The sequence below is a fragment of the Glandiceps talaboti genome, chromosome 5 (assembly GCF_964340395.1).
Source record: "Glandiceps talaboti chromosome 5, keGlaTala1.1, whole genome shotgun sequence".
In the NCBI taxonomy this organism is placed as follows: Eukaryota; Metazoa; Hemichordata; class Enteropneusta; family Spengelidae; genus Glandiceps; species Glandiceps talaboti.
Window position 1 is genome coordinate 20131769 of NC_135553.1, and position 26950 is coordinate 20158718.

Here is a 26950-nt window from a genome sequence, read left to right on the forward strand (position 1 = left end):
CTTGGCCCACATCCTGGAAGTCTGAATCACAGTGAGAAGGCTCTGAAAAACGGTTCGAAATTGTGAGGATTCAGAGTTACGTCACTGATTTGTGAACTATCATCACGTAATGTGTTACAGTAGCCTTTACACACGTTTTTTAAGAATCCGACTGACTTTTTGTACGTCGTTGATTATTTTTAATATATGACTAACGCTAACTCATATCGAATGTATAATAGTCGAAATTTACAGGGTTATAAGTTTTACTACAGTCATTGTGTTGGTTTCTTTAAGATTTAGCTCTCTTTGGATATATTTTATAACCGCAATTTTCCCGAATCTGTTAATTATGTCGTATGTGGTGGATGTACTTTTTTGGATAGAAACTATAGTGCCTACGTTACCAAAATTCATCACCTTGAGGTTTTCAACATTGATAACAAACCCGTCCTTGACTTTGTTCTTACCACTGAGAGTTCTTGAATGAGAAAATATGCACTGAAGGAAACAAGACTTTATTTACGCTTAGCGCGGCGTACATTGTACTCTGTCTGATGCTTGTTATGTCCGATTTCCAAGGTTGTATGTCGCTCGTAAATCATCAGTGCGTGATGTTTACTTGTCATATATGTTCTCATCGAGATATAGCCACGCTACTGATGTCTCCGTCGATATTTTATCGCGCCAACCATTTACAGCCCGTTTCCAGTTACCGTTCAGCGGTTTTCTTCGATACAACCACGCAGAGACCTATAAGAAACTGCACATTACACTTTAAGATAGTCAGCTTGACTGAACACAGTTTCTTGCAACATTTTGTCTAATTTAGATTAGCTAACGTGCCAGCATGCAGACATCGAATACGGACGTCAAAACATTGGCGCCTGCGTGTCTGCGTCTAGCTGCAGTACTTGATTGTAAACAAAATGTAGCCAGACAAATTACGATCTTGCTTTATGTTAGTGTTGTAGGTTTCTGCATGGTTGTATCAGACACAGCCGGTTAACAATAACTTGGAATGGGCTGTAAATAGAAGTCTGACATTGTGATTCATATTATAACCTTCACTATCATTATTTGATCTCGTTTGTATAGTACAACGAGTGCGTTTTCTAGTTTACCAGTTACATTGTACATTGGCCCAGTCCGGCGGTTTATCAATTTTACTTAATACGTAAAAAAAAGATTTCCAGTTGTAATATATTCTTATAACTTGTGTTGGCTCGAAACTGAATATAACTGCCAAAAAAACTTTTTACAATTTTGTTTACACATTGTATACTTTTTTTATCGAACTGCTTTGTATTTTTTTAATTAATATTTTTCTTATTACAACATTACTATGACACAGTCCTTAATTGTAAGAACGTTGCAATTACTAATTCTGTTTATAGTCTGAAATATTTTTGAAATATGTCGAAAATATCAAATAAATATTTTTATCTTCTCAAATCTGGTTTCAAATGACATATTGTTTTGTAATTGTTAATATGCTCCTTCCTTCATACATACATACATACATACATACATACATACATACATATACATACATACATACATACACACACACACACACACATACATACATACATACATACATACATACATACATACATACATACATACTCACACACACACAGACAAACAAACAAACAACACAATCACTCACTCACTCACTCACTCACCCACTCATTCATTCATTCATTCATTCATTCATTCATTTACAGTTTCTCATACTCGATATGTACAGTAATTAAGCAATGTCCCCGTTACCTACATATGCATGTCTACCAGTGAGTCAACTTTAACACATCGTCGTATGACTTCATCTCTAATTTGTCGACACAAATACCAATATGTTGACGTAAGCGGCTAAGTTACGTGAACATACATGTATGTATAGCAGCATTTTGTTTTTGCTGGATTGACGAAGGTTAACAATAAGGCTTGTAACAGAATCCCCCCACCCCCTGTGCACAAACCCCCGCCTCGCGACTCAACCCCACGAAATTAATGAATATTACGGAGCTTAATTTAACATTATTCGGCATAACACCGCAAACCAAGCCAAAGCAAGATTGCGTCATTATTTTGGTATTCAAAAGAATTTGACGCGTAGACAAACTGCGTCGTCAGATATTCAGATTCGTCATATAGCCAGTTTTTGAAATGTTATCATAAAAAATGTGACCTATTTACATATATCCAATCTCAAGTATACTAACTAATAGCTCTGAATATTATAAACAACTGCGGTCATCCGAACGCGTGTCCGGGTCAGTACTGGGACAAGACTCCACACAGGTGGCGCACTCCTGCTATGTTCTTCGTTCGACACAATTGATGCAAATACCGTGAACCACAACATGTAATATGAATGCTTACCATAGCATTGTTAAGTATAGCATGGGAATTCTGATAAAACACACTGTGTTGTATTCAAACAGCATAGGTGTGGGGTTTTTTTTAATTTGTATATGCATGTCTTTAATGTGCACTTATTAAACTGATTGTAAAATTTAATTCGAACTTTTTACAAGTCCTCGGTCCTATACTATTACTACGATATCTACCGAATAATTGTGCTAGAATATCCTTGTACTGTGTGCCCTCATCGACGACATAGGCTAATCATTTTGTTGACAGCATGTTACTGCGACTCCGTGTTATTGCGACGCCCCGAGGGCATCGCAGTAAGGGAGCCTTCAGTTTTTGGGGAGGGTCACATTTTACAATCCGTAGTTTTGTGACCAAAATGAAGTAGAGAACACAGAAACTGATACATGTACTGACTCAAGTAGCGACAGTGAGTCAGGTGATAGTCACAGGGATCAGGGGACTTTTACAAGTGACCAGATCAGGTAGAGTATACACAACATGGAAAGCGTTTTAGATACGAACTAGATTGTGTATGATAATTATAAGGTCACTAGCCAGTTTTTTACTGTTTGTCACTTTATATGTATAAATATAGCTTTCTAATACAGAGTCAAAATGTATACATATAATGGGAAGATTGATTAATGTTCAGTATATGCAATTGTCATGGGGGAGGGTTATGTTTTACAAAATGGGACAACGGGGAGGGTCACTTTTTAAAAATGGAGAATGGGGGGGGGGGGGTATCGAATTGATCGTGAAATATACCCGGAACTATGCAAGTTACTTGAAAATCGTCAGGATGACATCGCCGAAACCTTTAGCCCACCGCAATCCAGATCCAATTCGCAGATTTTCCCCCAGATGAAAATACTTGTCCAATGCGATTCAGCCGGGGCAGGGGGTAATTCCGAAGACAATGACCACCAGCTCCACCCAGACAAGTGACCGAATGTTTATGTATATCTTCGGTTATTTAAAATATATCCCAGTTGCAGCTAGTGCCGATATAATTTAATCTCAGATTCTCTATAGTGGTCTGAGGTTTAATATAGACATTCTCATATAGCTATCACCCTAGCCTGTAATGACGTCATCGGTCATCAACCTCCCTTAATATTTGGGGAAAGGGAGGTTAGACCACACCCACAACGGATGATCTCAGTGTTAGTCTACTATCCTGTGGCAGAATTAAACCTATAGGTAAATGAGGTGTTATGCAATCATGGCAAAGCCGCAAGCCAGTTTTTTTGCACATTTACGACGAACAATCAGAATTTTCCAGCCCCCCCCCTCACACTCCAAACCACCCTCATATTCTAAATCCCCCCACCGTTAACTGTACTCGTTTCCTTATATTGTGATGGCAAATGCATTACAAAAAATTACCCACAACTCCCTCCGATTTGTACCCTCAGATTCTCTTTATTAACAATTTGAAAAGAAAGGAGTACCATTTACAAGTTGATTTTCAGAAAGTGGTAGACGACAGTAGTCACGTGGTATACTTCGATTGAAATAGTTTAATGTTTTTAGCCGACAAATAACACAAAAGTTGTAAATATTGTAATGTTCATGTCCCTAACGTACATTTCTGAAATATAGAGAAAAGTCATCCCAGGTCATAATAAAGGGCATGATTACACTGCAACTTTGCAAAGATGTAGTTGTATGTATCCAAACATCTAATGATACCAGTTAATAATGCGCTAATGGCAAACTTGGAATTTATAGGGTAACGTACATTTCACTTCAAAAAATAGAGTCATTTATTGACCGTAACGAGTTACGTTGAACTCAGAACTGTTATTATACGGACTGTATAGATTAATACACAGCAATTTTAATATAATAATATTAATATCTCAGTGATATTTTAGGACCATAGTTTTATCTCTAGCATAATATAAATTACATCTATAGATGCTGTATAATGTTCACACCTTAGAATTAAGTATGGTTAAAATGTTTAGAAAATATGGGTTATAGGGGATTATGAAATAAGGAACATCCAACCATACGAATCAGAGAGATTTGTGGGTAAAATATTACACAGTGAAACATGCTCACTTTCTATGATAAATCTGTCACGTCAGGTACGTGGCAGTCTGGAAATTAAAAGGGATCTATTAATATAAAGAGTGACCAGGCCCCAGTTGATGAATGCCGCTGATGTCTGTCACGAGGATGTGTCAGGAATAACGTTTGTGTTTACAGAACAGGCTATACCTAAGACTAATATGCAAATTGATGTATACCAATCTACTGGTACTACCAAACTGGTGCCCATAAGGTGATGTACAATCATGCATACGTGTAATACAAAACCAGATTTCAACTGAATGCCTTCCGTAAGGGTAGTCTTGCAATTTCATGATTTATGTAAGAAATTTAGCTCTACATCTGTGTTTGTTTCAAGCCCCAGTGAAAATTATATAGTTGTCAAAAACGTTGTTGAAATGCCAGGAAAGCTTGCCATCCTTGACTGCACTCGGCATTCATGATCCCCTACATACCCGGGATATGTACACCCGTTTTCATGGCAAATAATATACGAAATTGAAACCCGCATAACATTGCTATTACGCATCAGAAAGTTTACATACTTCATGGTAAGCATCATAACAGTTGAACAACTTTAATACAGTGAAGTGATAAGATATTATTGCCCTACTTTGTCCCTGGGTAAAGTGTATACATTCTTGTTTCGATCAAGATTGACGGACACACCATCTGCTCCAAATCGTATACATGCGTGAAAGGTGTGAAGTGAGCAGATGATCATGACTGTATATTTTTGCAATAAAGCTTACAGATGATATGTATTTTCAGTGTTCACCTCCTTGCTTTGATGTAATAATGATGTAACAATGACACAGACAGACAGACAGACACACACACACACACACACACACACACACACACACACACACACACACACACACACACACACACACACACACACACACACAGAGAGACTGCCCTAATACATATCTTCCTTACGGAAGAAATAACAACATCGATGGTTAGGCAAGTTGATAAGCATTTTTTTCTTAAAAAAAATAACAAACTATACACTTGTGCTACTACGCCATTGTGCATCTCACACAGGGCTTTTGTTTGTTACAAATTAACAAATACGATCTGTAAAGAATCTCTACTTAATTCCAAAATGTTAGAAATATCCATGTCTTTAATAAAGCCGATAGCATAAATTTTGTTTCCAAAATGAAAAAAAAATCATCTTCCACTCTATAGTTTCATTAGCTTCCAGGCGGCACTATATTACTTGATGTTAGTACAAAGTACAAATGAACTTTATACTCCATAGCTTGCTTTCCGTGAACGGTTGGTTGATGATGAGCAAATCCGACCTCACCAGTATCGTACCCAGAACACAGTGACTGCCACTAGACTCTTGCGTTGCCTTGAAATGGTTTTAGCAAATAATGAAATCTGAGGGTAGTTCTTCATCTGTCCCTTTTTATATAAAATATTGGGTCAAAGTTTAAATATTTTAACTGAAATGTAGCGAGGTGTCATAATTTCAAGTCACTTACCTTTTGTACCCCCAAAATACCAGACATGAATATTGTTATTTTAGTCGAAATGTACGTTACCATTAATAAATGTTACATCTACTAAAGCTGTGGTACTGTATGGCTTAATCAGCACCAATTGAAGGGTTTTTAATAAAATGATTATATATTCAATAGGAATAACTAGAGTAAATATCGACACAATATAATAGAAAACACGATGCATACTCCGTACAGTTTTGAACACAGCAAATACATTTAGAAACAAATATACTCAAAACTAGAATTGAAGAATGACTTTAATAATCTGACGCAATTACAATTAGTAATGTATTGAATGTCTAAGTTTGTAGCTGTTAATTATTTGAATATGGTCATCATAGCTGTTCATGTCAACACTTTTAATACTGGAAATGTATGTTACCTTGTGTAACGAACACTTCAGCATTAAGAAATGCATCATTCTATGCTGCGTTGGACATGCTAGAGCTGTTTATAGTATTTGTCATGATAGTAAAGTGACAACTTTAGTCTAAAACCAATGGCATATCAATGTATGGATAGTAGCCGATAGAATGCTTTCTCTTTTATAGCTACTTGTATAACATACCTCGTAGTCTTCGAAACCATAAGTCTGTTTGACAATTTAAAAGAAAAGGAATTAGTATCATTTACTTGTTGATATACAGAAAGTGGTAGAAGGCAGTAGTCACACGATATACTTCGATTGAACTAGTATACTGATAGTTATAGTACATGTCCTCGGACATTTACTGTAAATATTCGTACACTTTTGGTTAACCTAGTTGTTATTTTGTCCGAGTTGTCCGAGGCGCTCTAGTTTAACCAAAAGTGTCCGAATATTTACAATAAATGTCCGGGGACATGTACTATATAACGAAGTTATAGTTCGAATTCGACGAGTTTTTAGGTTTTCACCAGAAAGTCAACCTTGTTATCTACAGCTCTGTTATGTAACCTCTTACCCATTATCATGTTAAGTACAAAATTCGCTATAGAAATCCCATCCCGCACGTCAAATAATCCCGCACGCCAAATAATCCGATCTTTTCCCTAAAAGTTTAGTGTGAAATCCGCGAACCTGGCAAGGACTCGTTCTGTAACAAAACGACAGTCCCAAATCGAGCAGTATTTCCGTTTTATCCATCCCTAGTTCTGTTATTAATCCCGGTGCACATACGTATTGTCAAGGCAATGAACAAATTATATATGGAGACCTGCTTTCTGCACAAGTCACTTTGTAGTGAAGTGGTTATATAGTAGGTCTTTAGATATATAGGCACAGAACTAGAGGTACTGTGTTTCGAGTCCCACCAAAGTAAGGTCGATTTTTTTACGCACACTTTACAGAATGACAGGTGCAGAATTAGGCGCAGTAGTGGGTTTTCACCTAAGCGTAGACGAACGATATATGCAGACGGCAAACTATTGATATGCAAATACTAACGTAAGCATGAATAGATGCCACGTATAAATCGACTAAAACCTCATTAATCTATTGACAATATTTAACGTCTTCAGCTCGAGTGGGCGAAAGAGAATATTTCCTTTGTCAGGTAACTTGCATTTCATTATCACAAGCTTACAGATTTGTCAATACATTTCTTGCACACCTGTTTGCTGAATTAAAATAACATGGCGATTGGTTGATGGGCTTGGAATTGCAAGCTTGAGACGAGAACGTATTGATTTTGCATGATTTGAACCATCTGTTCACTTTCCTTCTGATTCTTTTTAAATATAGAATTCGTGTAATATGTTAGAATTAGTTATCAAAGTAATTCAAACACGTGCTCCAGGGAATTGTCGTGAAAAAATGGCCGGGTGCGGACGTGTTATCCGGGTTCCTGTGACACGTACCGAACGTCCGATTTTGGAAGCTATGGGTCAGTATGCTAACAATTATCAACTGATAGCAGATCATGTCCGTGCAAATTTACGCATTCTTTCTCGAGATGTGCAGGACATGTACATTATTCGTTCTGCTACTGTAGTAAGACGTAGAATAAGGGATGTTGTCCAACGTCATCAGAAAAGTAATTATTCGCACAAATAGGAAACGACCAGAATTTATGACAGGGTGGACTCGTTATGATTATTGATACCTTGATAGCCAGTTATAAAGGATGTATAGTGGGTTTCATAATGGTGCTGGTCGACAATAACACAACAACCCGATCGTCGAATACATAAGTCATGACTACATCAACGTTTGTTAAAGTTTCACAGCTTTTTGCAACACTTTTGGACTGGAGATCGGTTATTTGTTCCCGGCTCCTTCGCCTCATTGGCTTCATGCATTCACAAAACAAGTTACTTGACTGTGCAGACAGGGAAAACAAATAGAAACAAAAATATGATATCCTTATGCAAATAAAATGCGACGTATAAATCGACGAAACTCATTATCTTTTGACAATATTAAACGTCGACGAAAGTGGACGTATGCAAATTTTAGAACGAAAACAGACGAAAACACATTTTAGAACGAAAGCCGACGAAAATATATTGTTATGCAAATACAGTGACTTATAAATCGACTTGGCCGACGAAAAGCTCATTAATCTATTGATAATATTTAACGTCGACGAAAGTGGACGTATGCAAATTTTAGAACGAATACATTTAGAACGAAAGCCGACGAAAATCCATTGTTATGCTAATACGTGCAACGGATAAATCGAAATGACCAACGAAAAGGTCAATAATCAATTGACATATTTGTCTCCAACGAAAGTTGATGTATGGAAATTAACATGACAAAGAGTAAGTACAAGTAATGGTACGACATGGTTGCGTAACTGTGCTGCTCGACTACGTTCTGGGGAGAATCACCAGAGCTTGTTGAATTCCAAGTACATGTATATTATACATGTATTTGGAATTCAACAAGCTCTGGTGAGCTATAACTATAACTATGTTTTACTACTTTTACTCTGGAGTTTCACCTCTGACAAATAAAGGTTGCCACAAAAATTGTCTTGTCAAATTCATGGAATTAAAGCAAAACATAAGTAGCACCATTACCGTTCTTCACTTCCACTTTGAAAGCAACCAGGCTAGACAACCTACGAACGCATGTCGAATGAGGATTAACGGTTTATTTCCGTGAATATTTCGACCTTTTAGTTTTCATGGTTCGTACTTTCTAATTATTAAGTCAGTAAAATATTAGATCTTAGAGAGAAGTCTCTAAATGCCCTTGCCTATCAACACAGTTCTACTCTTTGTCTAGATACAGTGCAAAGTTTGCCTTCCGTTAAGGATGATTTAACCTGATAGTGTACTTCAATATTTCAATGGACATCTCATTATAATTTGCATGCCAGCGTCTTCCAACGTTAGCCAATGACGATACAATGTTCTCAAGTTGAGAGAACTCCTGTTTCTAAAACCGCCAGCTACTGCTGCAGTGTCTGAGCAATACTACAATTTTTGATTGGTGGAATCTAACGATTTGCATATAGAATTACAGATGGTTTCAATGACGTTAAATATTGTCAAAAGACTAATGAGTCTGTATTGTTGTTTAGGTCGTGTTCATTCAGGTTAACGTCCGTATTTGCATATGAATATCTCATTAACGAGGGGATCGTAGTTGACCGTCGGTATAAGTGCTTAGGTGAAAACCCGCTACTAGCACATATGTTGATTGCATTGTAACAGTGACAAGGTGGGGAAAGTGCCACAGAAATGATTAACAAGCTGTGGACAGTCTCTTTCATGACTTTAAAGTGTTAGCGGACAGTCCCTTTCATGGATTAACGGTATGCAGACACTTGCTTTGAGTAAAAGTTGTAGCAGATGCATGCATCCAACCATCTAATTTCACCAGTTAATAATTCGCTAGTGGCAAACTTGGCATTTATAGGGTAACGTATATTTCACTAAAAAACTAGGCAGTCATTTTTTTTACCGTAACGAGTTACCTTGGACTCAGGACTGCTACCATACGACCTATTTAGATTATTACACAACGATTTTGATATAATAAGTAATATCTCAATGATATTTTGAGACCATACTTTTTTCTCGAGCATAATTATAATACAAATTACATCTATTGATGCTGTATAATGTTCACACCTTAAAATTATTTCAACCTAAGGACACTCAAACGTCTGTCAGTGTAACACAATTTGTGATGACATTAAGTTGGCAAACATTCTATTAGAATTGGATTTCGGGTGTCATAGACTAAAATTACATATGAAGCTATCAGACGATTTCTAAATGCTGTTTTATAATAACTTGTTCTCTAGTTCCTATAAGGAGACAGTAAGTAAAGTACATGTCATTTTAAGGAATATTTTAATATATCTAAATAATATAATGAAATCCGACAACTGTGAAACTTTTGTTTCAGAAAGACCAGTGAATAACCTAAAGGTAGCACACACCTTATCGTCATCTCATGTCAACGTATTACTTCAGGTTGTGTGAGACACCATTTGGACCTCTATATTGTGTTTGGGTGTATATAAGCAATAAATTATCCCCAGGGGTGGTTTTTGAAATTTGCAACGAAACTTTAAAACAAAAACGGTAAAGCAAACTGCATTTTGGAATAGAATAAAGTGCACGTACAGATCAGTCCCAGAACCAGCTGAATATCTGTTGTGATTCCTCCATTATGGAGACAATCTCACGATATCACTCAAGCACAACGTAACGATTAATACTTTTACTGTACAGTATATATACGTAGTTTTGTATAGAGGCATATTCAAATTTGTGAGTGGTCTAAACTAGTTTCTTTCGTTTTATGACGGATTTACGTTCATGCTTTGCCTCACTGTTTCTGCAACTTATGGGGCCAAGTACGATGCTGTAGGCTTATGATCAGCCGCTCTAAGGTAATGGCTTTGCATAGACTCACCTGTAATCACAAGTAAACATATTAAGTAAACCACATACCCGAAAACACCCCCACCCCCATTTTGCCTCGGTTCCCCAGTACAACATATTACCCACAACTCCCTCTGGTTTGTACTCTGAGATTCTCCATGTATAGTCAGACAAAATTCTCAATCGCATAGAGTGTTTACATATTTAATATGTTCAAATCATAGAATATCAACTGGTGACTTTCTGAATATCCGTTGTCAACGCCGCAAATATCAATAACTTCTAGAAGTAGGAGATATCAATATGAGAAGGAATTTGTCTGGACATATATTTCCTACTATTATGACTCCACCAACGATAATAAAATAATAAACATGTTGAAACTCTTTAATTTTTTTAAAAATACATTTTTATGTTAAATTTGCCATTCTTCTTTGGATTCTTAATCGTACTGTTGTTATAAACCATTCATATTTATACTCTTATAATTAAATTGTTTAGAAATATGGTTTATAGGGGAGTTATGAAATAAGGAACATCCAACCATACGAATCAGAGAGATTTGTGTGTAAAATATTACACAGTGAAACATGCTCACTTTCTATGATAAATCTGTCAGGTACGTGGCAGTCTGGAAATTAAAAGGGAGCTATTAATACAGAACAGGGTATTCCTAAGAGTAATATGCAAATTGATGTATACCAATCTACTGGTACCACCAAACTGGAAGGGCTATATACATGATGTAGCGATCAGCACGATGTTTGTATGTGAACGTACTGTACTGAGGTTCAGTAGTACTATAAGCTTGATGAAATATTTGTGTATGTGTGTGTGTGTGTGTGTGTGTGTGTGTGTGTGTACCTATCAACTAGCCCATGCAAATAGCAAAGGTAACGTACAGGCATACATGTAATGCAAAATAACAACATAGTCGATGGTTAGGCGAGTGCATGTTTTCTAAAAATAACAAAATATAAACTTGTGCTACTACGCCATTGTACATTTCACAGGGGTTTTCTTTGTTACAAATTAACAAATACTGACACTGATAATGTATACGCACATGAAATGTTACATTTTATCTTTACTATGAAGACAATATAATATCAGTTTTGTGTTAAGTTCTTCCTTGATTCAGTCAACAGCGATTTTTATTTGTCTTCAAAATAAGATAAATGTATCATTTTAAAATAGTCTGCGCACTATCAGTCTCTGCATTTTATTTCGTTTAATTTCTAACATAAAACCTTATGTGAGACGTAAAACCTGTCAGACTACCCAGTAGATAATGAAATCTGTGACCTCGATATGATACACAGTAAGGTATTGCTAACTTTTAACATGTACTTCCTTTAACCTGTTCTGCTATACTGTTTGTAAAAGTTCAGTCAACATATATAGTCAACATTAAGATTTGTGGATAGTATTAAGCATGAAGTTAACCACCCTCCCCCGAAAAACCACCACCACCACCACCAACAACAACAACAACAACAACAACAACAACAATGAAATAAATAAATAACCCATCTAATCGCTGTATTGATGACTCTATGTCACTCCTTCGTTATGCAACTTGTCCAAGTATCTGCATCAACTTGTTATTTAGCTTGCAAAATGTCTCAAAGAAAGTGATTCATCATATATAGACACTGTCTATGATTGGTTTATTCATTTCAATGTATTAATCTTTCATTTTCAACTGGGGAGGGATAACAGTACGTTGTCATTGTACAAGTGCATGTTTATCGTTTGATAATTTTCGATCAGTGTAACTTGAAGAATTCACCACTGGCAATATCTTTATATTCTTTCTGGTGTGAATCGATACATCTTCGGGAAAGGATAAGTCGGGAATTAACTCTCACCAAGATCGATATATTTCTGTTTGCCAGAATCACAAAATATAAAGAGAACAGTCGTTAAATGAACACATCTTGAGATGAAAGGAGAAGGGCCAGAAAATGATTCGAACTTGTTCCTGTTGTTATGTGACGTTGGTTTAATAATTGGTTTACTTGGCCAAATGCATTAACTGATTGCACAATCTTGGTAACAAAGAACAAAAGAGAGAAGGGTAAATGGGGAGTCAAGAAATAGCTTACAGCTAGTAAGTGTAGCCTGACCCCCGACATTGTACTTTGCGAATGATAACAATAAGAGGGCTTAGACATCGATGGGACTAAGATACATACATATAAGTGGAAAAAATTCACACAAAAGTCTTTTTTTTTTACTACATGAATATTCTATACAACAAACACTAATTTCAGGAAACCTAATTGAAACACGAGCTGTAAAAAATCTCTACCTAATTAAAAAATGTTAGAAATACCCATTAAATTTTAATAAAGCCGATACCATTTGTTTCCAAAATGAAATATTCATCTTCGACTTTACAGTTTCATTAGCTCTGCACTCTGTCACTCGATGTTTGTGCAAATTAAAGTTGAAAAGAAATCTATATATTTTGTACTCCATAGCATGCTTAGCGTAAATAGTAGGTCGATGACCAGCAAGGAAATCTGACCTTAATAGTATTTTTACCCGACACAGTGACTGCCTCACTTCCATTGCCTTGATACGGTTTTAGCAAATAATGAAATGTGAGGGTAAACAACATACTAAAAAGACTCCATAGTCAATTGCTTGCTAACATTAGTTCTGTAGAACTCGAAGCACTCACACATCATCATCTTAAAGGTTTGACAGTTGGTGAGTATCGATTTCTTGTTCCGATTACAGTATTATCGCAAGTAAGTAGACAAAATGCTATGATTTCCTACTTGTTGATACACCCCAAGATTACAGTTTTGTTCAAGTATTATGTACTATACATACAATTAAATCAATTATCGACCCTTGAAAAGTTTTTTCCTCTGCTCTTTTTTCACGTTTTTATTTTTCATACAATTTTTTCTGTTCTTGGTAACATCATGTCAAAACCAGTGTGAAGAAAGTTGGATGAATTGCTATTTGCAGCATTTGCTCTTAAAATTGAATGAGACGATGTCTAGAAAGTGCAGATGGAATCCTGTTCAATCAATTATATTGTTGATAAGTTGAAAGGGTAATGATAAACAAATTGAATACATACACCGAGTCTTTCATTTACATTTCCTCTTAATGACAGCACAAGTTCTTAAATGTATGGTTCTAAATAAAAGGCCCTGTGCGTAAAATTGGTCATTGTTTCCTCTTTTTCCTCTCCACACTATAACAGTACTTTGTCTCCCAAAGTGATACACATACAGTATTTGGGTAAAATGAAGATTTTACTGATTGTACTGGTTAATCAGCTGATCGTAGGATTAGGTCCATATGCAGGTATGTATTTTAGAAGCTGAGTTCTAAGCCTAAAGCTTTCGAAGGGGAAATAATAGGGTTCTCATTTTCAAAATCGAAGACTTTGAACTCATCAGTCTTTATTATATTGCATCTAATTTTTTGTCATTAGCAAGCGAACCTTTCCACATGTCATTTCGACCACAGACGTTGGAGAGAGACTCTGTCTCACCGTCTATATATGGGTGGATACAAACGAATAGTGATGTTTCATCTTTCTGTACTGAGCTGCTGTAATCAATACCTGATTATATTTCAGAGAGATCATGCATGGTACATAGGTCAGTTATAGATGAAATGATGTTGGCTTTGTGTTTCACACATGTGACATGACATTTAATACACACCCTCAGACAACTTCTAATGCAAAAGACACAATTACATAGGTGAAATGCACAGAGAGGATATAGAAGTAGTCAAGTTGAAATATTGATTATCAGTTTGAAAATAAACAATTGTAGCCATTAAAATCAACAAGTCCATGTGTAATGTTTTCATTACAAGCCAGTGTTTACTTCATCGTGAATGCTTATCAGTGTTCAATGTGTTTGGGCAAAGGGTCCTGCTGCGTTTATTGTGTCTCTGTTATTGTTTGTGTATGTAGTGACAGAAACAAATGGCACGGCAATCCCTGTAATAGTAATACAAATCAAATGTTTCAAACAAAATACCCTCTGTCCACATTTGTATAGTTATGTCAGGATTGCGGATATGCAGATATTTGAAAACATCATTCTAAGCGGCTGGTCATTTTCAACTGGGAGGGGGGGGGGGTCTTATAGATGGGGTTCAATTTTCTGACAAAGACCTCTCGCCTATATTCAATCTTCAAATGAAAATGCAGTCTTGCTGCTAGACGTTCGGGCTTTCTTTCGATACTATAAGCGAACGAAGTTCGCAGTGAGGGCTTGCCCCAACAGTCTAGCTAATGTCATTTTCAGACCGGACATTCCATTGAGATTAGTGGGTTGGGCCATGTATGCATATATATACTTTATTATATTCAATCTCTGCATGCAGGTGTTGACAAATACATTTATGTCATTACTATGTCTTATCACTTTATGGCAATTGTGTTTGATGAGTGTGTAGACGTTGTCATTCACACATTTTAGTTAACACATTGGTGGTTATTTTTACAAGCCCCTCCTTAAGATGAATATGCATGAAAAATTAGCTATTGTCCTCTGTTTGTGCTTGTCGCTAATACGGTTCTCTGATTGGCAGTTATTTATATCCTGATGACATTTGCTAGACCTCCCATGTTCCATCCTCGATAGCGATGTTCGGGCGTGTGTCGTATTCTACCGGAAGAGGTCTAGCAGATAGACTAATGAAAATGGAGCCCCACCTCAGTAAAGACCACATCTTACAAATCCTCCCCACTTTAAAATGATGATTTCCAAAATGATTCCCAACAACAAATATAGCGAAAATTAGATTCAACATGTGACTGTAAACATAGATTGGGGACCAAACGTACTTTATGTGTAGTCCAAATGAAGTTCATTTCTAATTGTCCAAAAATATTCTTTGTTGTTTTCCAGAGGCCACCTGTAGTAAATGGACTCCTTGGTTTGACAGGGATGACCCAAGTTATACTGCTGACGCCGAAACACTCGATGCTATCAGAGGTGAAAACCCTGGCATGGTGTGTGACAGTCCAACTGCGATAGAAGTACGCAATAAAGCTACTCAAAAGATGGTGTCGCCAGGTGACGGGGTATTTAAATATTTTGATACCATAGACGGGTTCCTTTGTCTGAACGAAGATCAGTGTGATCACTGCGATGACTACGAAGTCCGATTCTGTTGTTCAGGTATGATAAGGCGTATTAAGAAAATAATTGTGTGTTTCCGATAACATTACCTCAGAAAATACCCTAGGCAGGCATATATATATATATATATATATATATATATATATATATATATATATATATATGTGTGTGTGTGTGTGTGTGTGTGTGTGTGTATGTGTGTGTGTGTGTGTGTGTGTGTGTGTGTGTGTGTGTCGCTGGAGAGAAACGTGCTTGATTGATTGATTGATTCAAATATTAGTAGCAGAGCATTATAGACTTAAATCAAAAGAATAAGGATGTAATGAGTCGTTACTCAGAGTTTCACGCTTATTGCGATCGTCGTCGTCCGATGATCGCAACAATATATTGCTTCGACCAAAAACCAAACAAAATGCCGGTCAGAAAATCGCTTCTAGGAAAGTTTGGTGAAATATGTACAGACATGACTGAAGAAAGGAAACAGACGTGCATGAAGCTGAAGAACACAACCAATTTCTTATCCTTTTGTTTTAAGCTTAATTGTTTAAAACCTGTTTAGGGTTGAAGGTTTCAACTAGGTCTCTCTGGTTATCGGAAACACATAATTTTATTAATTTAGCCTTAATGTTATTCATGTTATAATTAACTTTTCACGGAAAATAAATAGACGACTAATTTAGATACGGGTCATCTCATGCTTGACATAAAGTACATTTTATCCATAGTAGGGATTCCCTAATCATTTGACTTGACGACGACACTGCAATTTTCTCAATGATCAATTGACGAAAATATTTGTGCACGAACATGAAAAAAAAATCGACAAAGCCATTTAAATATTTGCAAAATGGTATATATCACTTGTAGCATGATAACACCAAAGTTGTCTGTAAACCAAAACGCTTGGTGCCTTGGGAGGATTTTGTCCTTCTTTAAAACGATTGACTGTACAATTAGTTCGAATGTACATGTGTTTTTAAAAAAGTCATCTACCCGACTTTAACATATTGTCCAAGCGTTATCTCTGTCTTGCTGTATTTGATGATACTTAGTGTGTTGTTGGAGTGACAAAACAGGGGACTCCTGTATAGTTTATAAGACATTGTCATCCATATCCACCTTCAAAAACACAGACACAGATAGAAACATAGTGACACATACTAACATAAATGACGAATTGAGTGTCTAAATATATCTCTCCCTTTCATCCCTCCCTACCACACACACACACACACTCTCTCTCTCTCTCTCTCTCTCTCTCTCTCTCTCTCTCTCTCTCTCTCTCTCTCTCTCTCTCTCTCTCTCAACACGTCTCTCTCCCCCAGTCTGTCATGTATGTATGTATGTATGTATGTATGTATGTATGTATGTATGTATGTATGTATGTATTATGCTTGTAATGCAAAAGTAATATGTACACCAATAGTTTTTTTTCTTACAATGTATTGAAGTGTTTGACATAGAAATACTGAAGCTACACAAGTTGAGTATTACAACATTCTAAAGGACTTTTATCAGTACACTAGCATGTGTTATAACTACAATATAAAACATAGTACACCAGATTTAAACTGAATGCCTTCCGTAAGGAATTTCATGATTTATGCAAGAAAATTAGCTCTATATCTGTGATTCGTCAAGTCCCAATGAAAGTTAGTTGTCAAAAATGTTGTTGAAATGCCCGCCACACCTCCTTAGGCTCAGCACAGGAAAGCTTTCCATCCTCAACTTCACTCGGCTTTCTTGATCCCCTACATACCCAGGATATGACATGTGCATGTTGAACTTCCTTCTGTCCCCCCACGAGTTTACACATTCCTTTAATCACTACAGGAAAAATGTCAAGATTTTGTTGAGTGGCGCGCCCTCACTGTACACTAATTATATTGAGGTCAATGTATAGGTCCCCATTATTGATACATTGTCGCGAAATTTTCTTCGTAGGCTAGGCGAGGCTTGGTCTATTTTCCATATTTTGACCACATACATTTGGGTATAAATTATAGATTGTTACACTTGATAAATATGTGAGAGTGTATTTATATCCTGAGATACAAAGCTAGATAAATGATTATATACAAGCCTTGCAACAAACAGCGGTAGTTTGTTATGGAGAGAAATCGGAAAAGAACACGGTAAATAGGAGATGGTTCGAGGTCAATATAATACTTCCTAAACTTCTAATCGAAAATCTAAAAAGACGCGATTTCTCTTTATTCATCTGCGCATTAGTGTGTGAAGTTTGAAAATGGTAAGTCCATATTTGACGAAATTGAAACGATGATAAATATTTCAGCTGTTTGTGAACTCCGCGCTCATTGTAAACCTATTTTAAGGCCAAGAAAAAAATTGTTTTCTGGTGAGTTTGAATCACTTAAATTATCTGCCTCGGTCTTCTGTATCAATCGCGACAATGTATCAATAATGGGGACCTATACATTGACCTCTATATAATTAGTGTACGGTGAGGGCGCACCACTCAACAAAATCTTGACAATTTAAAATTTCCTGTAGGAATGTGTAAACTCGTTGGGGGACAGAAGGAAGTTCAACACGCACATTCCATATCCGGGGTATGTAGGGGATCAAGAAAGCCGAGTGAAGTCGAGGATGGCAAGCTTTCCTGTGCTGAGCCTTAGGAGGTGTGGCGGGCATTTCAACAACATTTTTGACAACTAACTTTCATTGGGACTTGACGAATCACAGATATAGAGCTAAATTTCTTGCATAAATCATGAAATTCCTTACGGAAGGCATTCAGTTTAAATCTGGTGTACTATGTTTTATATTGTAGTTATAACACATGCTAGTGTACTGATAAAAGTCCTTTAGAATGTTGTAATACTCAACTTGTGTAGCTTCAGTATTTCTATGTCAAACACTTCAATACATCGTAAGAAAAAAAACTATTGGTGTACATATTACTTTTGCATTACAAGCATAATACATACATACATACATACATACATACATACATACATACATACATACATACATACATGACAGACTGGGGAGAGAGACGTGTTGAGAGAGAGAGAGAGAGAGAGAGAGAGAGAGAGAGAGAGAGAGAGAGGGGGGGGAGGGTGGTAGGGAGGGATGAAAGGGAGAGATATATTTAGACACTCAATTCGTCATTTATGTTAGTATGTGTCACTATGTTTCTATCTGTGTCTGTGTTTTTGAAGGTGGATATGGATGACAATGTCTTATAAACTATACAGTTTTGTCACTCCAACAACAGCAATAATTTCAAAAACAAGTTGATTTATGCTTTAGTATGTTATGAATTTAATTGAAGTAGTAGACGAGAATACAACACATTAAATAAAATTGTCTGGTACATGCAATACAATATTATTATGGTATCGAATTGAAATGTGAAGTAAATGAAAGCTCAGACCATATAAAAGTCCAACTGCCAGTTCAACTGGTAGTTCATTAATTCTATTTAAATTCAGTCTTAAAGAAACAAAACGATATATCATGTATTGATAATCGATATTACGACGTTTTATTTGCTCAAGGTTAATTTGGCGAAATGTATGATTCCAGACTAACACAATGTCCTCAACCTAATACACGAATTAACGTGGACTAACAATATTTTGATCAAGGTTATTTAGTGGTTGGTTGTTAAGGTATATTTCAAAAGATAGACTTTTAATTTTACCGTCGATCATACATGGGTGGATTGTAATTACAGGGTAATCAGAATCCTTAATTAGTTTCTTTACACAAGGAAATTATATTTTCATCAGAAAGTGAAATCTTCTGATAGTCATTCTAAATAGAATGTACAGAGGAGAATGTTCGATATCGAGAAGTTCATTGTATAGGTCGACGCCTCGGTAGCATCCCGCCGAATCAAATCGTTGTCGTTGTGAAGTCGTTTGCCTATTTGCAGCAATACCTCACTTCATAGTCAGGGCATCCACCATCACATTGGTCTGCATTGCGACAAGCAAATCCTGTCCGAGTATCGAACTTGTAAAAGTGCTTGCCTCCGTATCTTTCAACGGGTGCTTTGTTGGACTTCAAACGCACTTCTAGTGCTGTCGGACTGGCGCAGATGTCACCGGGATGCTCGCTTCTCAAAGAACCCAGTGTCTCCCAATCACCTGAGGCACTTGGGTCGTCCCTGTCGTACCAACTAGTCCATTGTTGACACCCATCAGCTTTGATATAGAAAAGCAATCAGAGGGAGAAGGAAAGCCCTTCAATATGGATATCGATTCTATTGGTTAAGTAACAACACACTAAGTATCATCAAATACAGCAAGACAGAGATAACGCTTGGACAATATGTTAAAGTCGGGTAGATGACTTTTTTAAAAACACATTCGAACTAATTGTACTGTCTATCGTTTTAAAGAAGGACAAAATCCTCCCAAGGCACCAAGCGTTTTGGTTTACAGACAACTTTGGTGTTATCATGCTACAAGTGATATATACCATTTTGCAAGTATTTAAATGGCTTTGAGGATCTTTTTCATGTTCATGAACAAATGTTTTCGTCAATTGATCATTGAGAAAATTGCAGTGTCGTCGTCAAGTCAAATGATTAGGGAATCCCTACAATGGATAAAATGTACTTTATGTCATGCATGAGATGACCCGTATCTAAATTAGTCGTCTATTTATTTTCCGTGAAAAGTTAATTATAACATGAATAACATTGAGGCCAAATAAATTTGTGTTTCCGATACCCAGAGAGACCTAGTTTACACCTTCAACCCTAAACAGGTTTTAAACAATTAAAACAAAAGGATAAGTTGTCTTCTTCAGCTTCACGCACGTCTGTTTCCTTTCTTCAGTCATGATTGTACATATTTCACCAAACTTTCCTAGAAGCGATTTTCAGACCGGCATTTTGATTGGTTTTGGGTCGAAGCAATATATATATATATATATATATATATATATATATATATATATATATATATATATATATATATATATATATATAATATATATATATATATATATATATATATATATATATATATATATATTATAAAGATAAAATAACAAAATAAAATCCCGACCTGCCTCGCGTATTTTCTGAAGTAATGTTATCGGAAACACACAATTATTTTCTTAATACGCCTTATCATACCTGAACAACAGAATCGGACTTCGTAGTCATCGCAGTGATCACACTGATCTTCGTTCAGACAAAGGAACCCGTCTATGGTATCAAAATATTTAAATACCCCGTCACTTGGCGACACCATCTTTTGAGTAGCTTTATTGCGTACTTCTATCGCAGTTGGACTGGCACACACCTTGCCAGGGTTTTCACCTCTGATAGCATCGAGTGTTTCGGCGTCAGCATTAGCACTGGGGTCATCCCTGTCAAACCAAGGAGTCCATTTACTACAGGTGGCCTCTGGAAAACAACAAAGAATATTTTTGGACAATTAGAAATGAACTTCATTTGGACTACATACAAAGTAAGTTTGGTCCCCAATCTATGTTTACAGTCACATGTTGAATCTATTTCGAGCTGTATTTGTTGTTGGGAATCATTTTCGAAATCATTATTTTAAAGTGGGGAGGTTTTTTAAGATGTGGTCTTTACTGAGGTGGGGCTCCATTTTCATTTTTGACCATCGAATATAGGCGAGAGGGCCTTTTCAGAAAATTGAACCCCATCTTTGAGACCCCCCCCCCCCAGTTGAAAATGACCAGCGGCTTAGAATGATGTTTTCAAATATCTGCATATCCGCAATGCTGATATAACTATACAAATGTGGACAGAGGGTATTTTGTTTGAAACATTTTATTTGTATTACTATTACAGGGATTGCCATTTGTTTCTGTCACTACATACATATACCCATAATTGAAGTTTTGTTGTTATGTGACTGACTATACCTGTAGACAAGTAATCCCGATCAATCTTATAACAAATGTTTACGTTGCACCGAACTATCGACATGTCGATCTTCCTTAAAATATATATATATATATATATATATATATATATATATATATATATATATATATATATATATATATATATATATATATATATATTTAATTTTTTTCATTCATAAATTCATTGATTCATTCTAAATTTTGCCATTTCTGTCCTCTACTGTCAGCTTTATGATACGCACAATGTTTTTGTCGACTAAGTCGCCATAAACATGTGAAAGTGAAGAACTGATAGTTCATTCATTACAAGAGTAGGACTTCGCACACCTTGTCGAAACGACTTTGAAACATCTATACAATTGATGACGATACCACATACGCCGTCAATTTGTTCCATTTATAGCTGAAATGATTGTAGGCTTGGTGTTTCACTCATGGGACATTACAGCTAAAATGATGTAGGCTTGGTGTTTCACTCATGGGACGTTACATATAAAATGATGTAGGCTTGCTGTTTCACTCATGGGACATTACAGATAAAATGATGTAGGCTTGCTGTTTCACTCATGAGACATTAATGTTTTTGATACAGAGCTAGACATATTTCAACCCTAGCCTAACAATAACAGAGACACAATAAACATAGCAGGATCCTTTGCCCAAACACATTTAACATTGATAAGAATTAATGTTTGCCATTCTTTTACGATGCAGTAAAAACAGGCTTCAAATGAAAACGGTACAAATGAAGTTGATGATTTTAATGGCTACAGTTGTTTATTGTCTAACTGATAATCAACATCAACTTGGCTAGTTCTGCATCACCCGGTGTTTATTAAATGTCATGTCACATGTGTGAAACACAAAGCCAACATAATTTCATCTAAAACTGACCTATGTACCATGCATAATCTGATTTAGAAACAGTTTTTTTTTATCAATCTTAAAGCTCTATCTTGGGCACGATTCGGATCGAAGCTGCTCAAAATATGAAAATGTTATTATCTGGTATTGATTAAAACTGAAATATAATTAGGTAATTGATTACAGCTTATTACAGAAAGATGAAACATCACTATTCGTTTTGTATCCACCCATATATCGACGGTGAGACGGCGTCTCTGTCCAACGTCTGTGGTCCAACTGAATAACATGGGGAAAGGTTCGCTTGCTAATGACAAAAAAATAGACGCAATACCATAAAGACTGACCAGTTCATAGTCGTTGATGTTTGAATATGAGAACCCTATTATTTCCCCTTCGTAAGCTTTAGGCATAAAAACTCAGCTTCTAAAATACATACCTGCATATGGACCAAATCCTACGAACAGTTGATTAACCAGTACAATCAGTAAAATCTTCATTTTACCCAAATACTGTATATCACTTTGGAAGACGAAGTACTGTCAAAGTGTGGAGAGGAAAATGAGGAAACAATGACCATACATTTAAGAATGTAGGCTGTCATTAATAGGAAATGTAAATGAAAGTGGTGTGTATGTATTCAATTTGTTCATCATTAGCCTTTCAACGTATCATCAAGACAATTGATTGAACAGGATTCCATTTGCACTTTCTAGACATCGTCTCATTCAATTTCAAGAGCAAATGCTGTATCTAGCAATTCATCCTAATTTCTTCTCACTGATTTTGACATGATGTTACCTAGAGCAGAAACAGTTGTATTGAAAATAAAAACTTGCCAAAAAGTGTAAAGGAAAACACTTTTCAAGGGTCGATAGTTGATTTAATTGTATGTTGAGCACACAGTACTTGAACAAAACTGTAAGCTTGGGGTGTATCAACAAGTAGGAAATCATAGCATTTTGTCTACTTACTTGCGATAATACTGCAATCGGAACAAGAAATCAATACTTACCAACTCTCAAACCTCTAAGATGATGATGTGTGAGTGCTTCTACACAACTAGTGTTATCAAGCAATTGACTGGGGTCTTTTTAGTATGATGTTTACCCTCACATTTCATTATTTGTTAAAACCGTTTCAAGGCAACGGAAGCGAGGCAGTCACTGTGTTCGGGTCAAGATACTGTTGAGGTCAGATTTCCTTGTTTATCAACCTACTTTTTACGCTAAGCATGCTATGGAGTATAGATTTCTTTTCGACTTTAATTTGCATTAACATCGAGTAACAAAGTGCAGAGCTAATGAAACTATAGAGTGGAAGATGAATTTTGGGAACAGATTTAATGGGTATTTCTAACACTTTTTAATTAGTTAGAGACTCTTTACAGCTCGTGTTTCACTTAGGCTTCCTGAAATTAATGTTTGTTGTATAGAATGTTCATATAGTAAAAAAAGGACTGTTTGTGACTTTTTTACAGTTATATGTATGTATTTTAGTCCCATTGATGTCTAAGCCCTCTTATTGTTATCATTCGCAAAGTACAATGTCCGGGGTCAGGCTACACTTACTAGCTATAAGCTATTGCTTGACTCCCCATTTACCCTTCTCTCTTTTGTTCTTTGTTACCAAGATTTTGCAATCAGTTAATACATTTGGCCAAATAAACCAATTATTAAACCAACGTCACATAACAACAGGAACATGTTCGAATCATTTTCTGGCCCTTCTCCTTTCATCTCAAGATGTGTTCATTTAACGACCATTCTCTTTATACTTTGTGATTCCGGCAAACCGAAATATATCGATCTCGGTAAGAGTTAATTCCCGACTTATCCTTTCCCGAAGATGTATCGATTCACACCAGAAAGAATATAAAGATATTTTGAGAGGTGAAATCTTCAAGTTACACTGATCGAAAATTATCAAACGATAAACACGTGTACAATGACAACGTACTGTTATCCCTCCCCACTTGCAAATGAAAGATTAATACATTGAAATGAATGAACCAATCATAGACAGTGTCTATATATGATGAATCACTTTTTCTTTGAGACATTTTGCAAGCTAAATAAAAATTTGATGCAGATACTTGGACAAGTTGCATAAAGGAGTGTCATAGAGTCATCAATACAGCGATTAGATGGGTTCTTTATATATATTTTGTTGTTGTTGTTGTTGTTGTTGTTGTTGTTGTTGTTGTGGTGGTGGTGGTGGTGGTGGTGGTGGTGGGGGTGGGTTTTTTGGGGGAGGGGGAAGGTTAACTTAATGATTTACTATCCACATATCTGAATGTTGACTTCATATGTTGACTGAATTTTTACAAACAGTATACAGGTTAAAGGAAGTACATTGTTAAAGTTAGCAATATCTTACCGTGTATTATATCGACGTCACAGATTTCACTCTCTACTGTGTACTCTGATAGGCTTTACGTCTCATACAAGATTTTATATTACAAATTACACAAAATAAAATGCAGACACTGATAGTGCGCAGACATTTAAAATGATACATTTTATCTTATTGTGAAGACAAATCAAAATCGCTGTTGAATGAATCAAAGAAGATCTTAACACAAAACTGTTATTGTATTGTCTTCATAGTGAAATAAAATGTAACATTCCATGTGTGTACACGCTATCAGTGTCAGTATTTGTTAATTTGTAACAAACAAAACCCCTGGGTGAGATGTACAATGGCGTTGTAGCACAAGTGTATAGTTTTGTGTTATTTTTTTTTAGAAAAAATGCTTGTCGCTTGCCTAACCATCGATGTTGTTATTTTGCATTACATGTATGCATGTACTGTAACATTACCTTTGCTATGGGCATGGGCTAGTTGCTAGGCACATACATGTACATACACACAAATATTTCATCATACTAATAGTACTACTGAACCTCAGTACAGTACGTTCTCATACAAACATCGTGCTGATCTCTGCATCATGTCTATAGACCTTCCAGTTTGGTGGTACCAGTAGATTGGTATACAAGAATTTGCATATTACTAGTACCCTGTTCTGTAAACACAAAGGTTATTCCTGATAGACCCTCGTGACAAGCATCAACTGGCGTCTGATCACTCTTCATATTAATAGCTCCCTTATTAATTTCCAGACTGCCACGTACGTGACAGATTTAATATAGAAAGTGAGTATGTTTCACTGTGTAATATTTTACCCACAAATCTTGCTGATTCGTACGGTTGGAAGTTCCTTATTTCATAATTCCCCTATTTGCCATATTTCTAAACAATTTAACCACAACAGTTAAATATGAATGATTTATAACAACAGTGCGATTAAGAATCCAAAAAAGACTTTGGCAAATTTAACATTAAAATGTATATATTTTTTTTTAAATTTAAGAATTTCAACGTGTACTATTTTTTATTATCGTTGGTGGAGTCATAATAGTAGGAAATATATGCCCAGACAAATTCCTTCTCATATTAATGTCTCCTACTGTACTTCTAGAAGTCATTGATATTTGCACCGTTGACAACATTCAACGGATATTCAGAAAGTCACCAGTGGAAATTCTATGATTTGGACATATCAAATATGTAAACACAAAACTTCCTATGCGATTGAGAACTTTGTCTGACTACATGGAGAGTCTCAGAGTACAGCCATAGGGAGTTGTGGGTAAAATATTGTAATGTGTTTGCCGTCACAATATAAGGGAACGAACATAAATATGGTTGGGGAAACGAGGAAAAATGGGTGGGGGCTGTTTTCGGGTATGTGGTTTACTTATGTTTACTTGTGATTACAGGTGAGTATATGCAAAGCCATCACCTTAATAAAAATCGCTGTTGAATGAATCAAGGAAGATATTGTATTGTCTTCATAGTAAAGATAAAATGTAACATTTCATGTACGAACACATTATCAGTGTCAGTATTTGTTAATTTGTAACAAATAAAAGCCCTGTGTGAGATGTACAATGGCGTAGTAACACAAGTGTATAGTTTGTTATTTTTTAAAGAAAAAATGCTTATCTACTATTGCCTAACCATCGATGTTGTTATTTCTTCCGTAAGGAAGACATGTATTAGGGCAGTCTGTGTGTGTATGTGTATGTGTGTGTCTGTGTCTGTCTGTCTGTCTGTCTGTCTGTGTCATTGTTTTCTCCAAAACGGCTGGCTCAATTCAAACGAAATTTGGCACAAGTGTTCCATTGAGTAATGGCAAGAACTGATTAGGTTTTCGTAAAAATGCCATGAATATATATGACCAATTTGCATAATTAATCGATCGATTGTCAGGTCGCACACGCTCTTCATTTTGAAAGTGCG

General features: G+C 36.1%; 2 protein-coding genes across 2 annotated transcripts; one reads left to right on the forward strand and one right to left on the reverse strand.

Moving 5' to 3' along the window:
- The first annotated feature begins 13433 nt into the window (after window positions 1-13433).
- On the forward strand, window positions 13434-16438 carry LOC144435466 (uncharacterized). The gene is made up of 4 exons (XM_078124059.1): window positions 13434-13487; window positions 13996-14099; window positions 15665-15937; window positions 16434-16438. Exons 2-4 carry the CDS (start codon window positions 14039-14041, stop codon window positions 16436-16438), a joined length of 339 nt encoding a protein of 112 aa, XP_077980185.1. The 5' UTR covers window positions 13434-13487; window positions 13996-14038.
- Window positions 16439-19208: 2770 nt separating this feature from the next.
- Window positions 19209-23718, reverse strand: LOC144435844 (uncharacterized). The gene is made up of 4 exons (XM_078124481.1): window positions 23658-23718; window positions 23082-23181; window positions 21015-21287; window positions 19209-20073 (listed from the first exon to the last, which is right to left on the reverse strand). Exons 2-4 carry the CDS (start codon window positions 23140-23142, stop codon window positions 19793-19795), a joined length of 615 nt encoding a protein of 204 aa, XP_077980607.1. The 5' UTR covers window positions 23143-23181; window positions 23658-23718; the 3' UTR covers window positions 19209-19792.
- Window positions 23719-26950: the final 3232 nt, after the last annotated feature.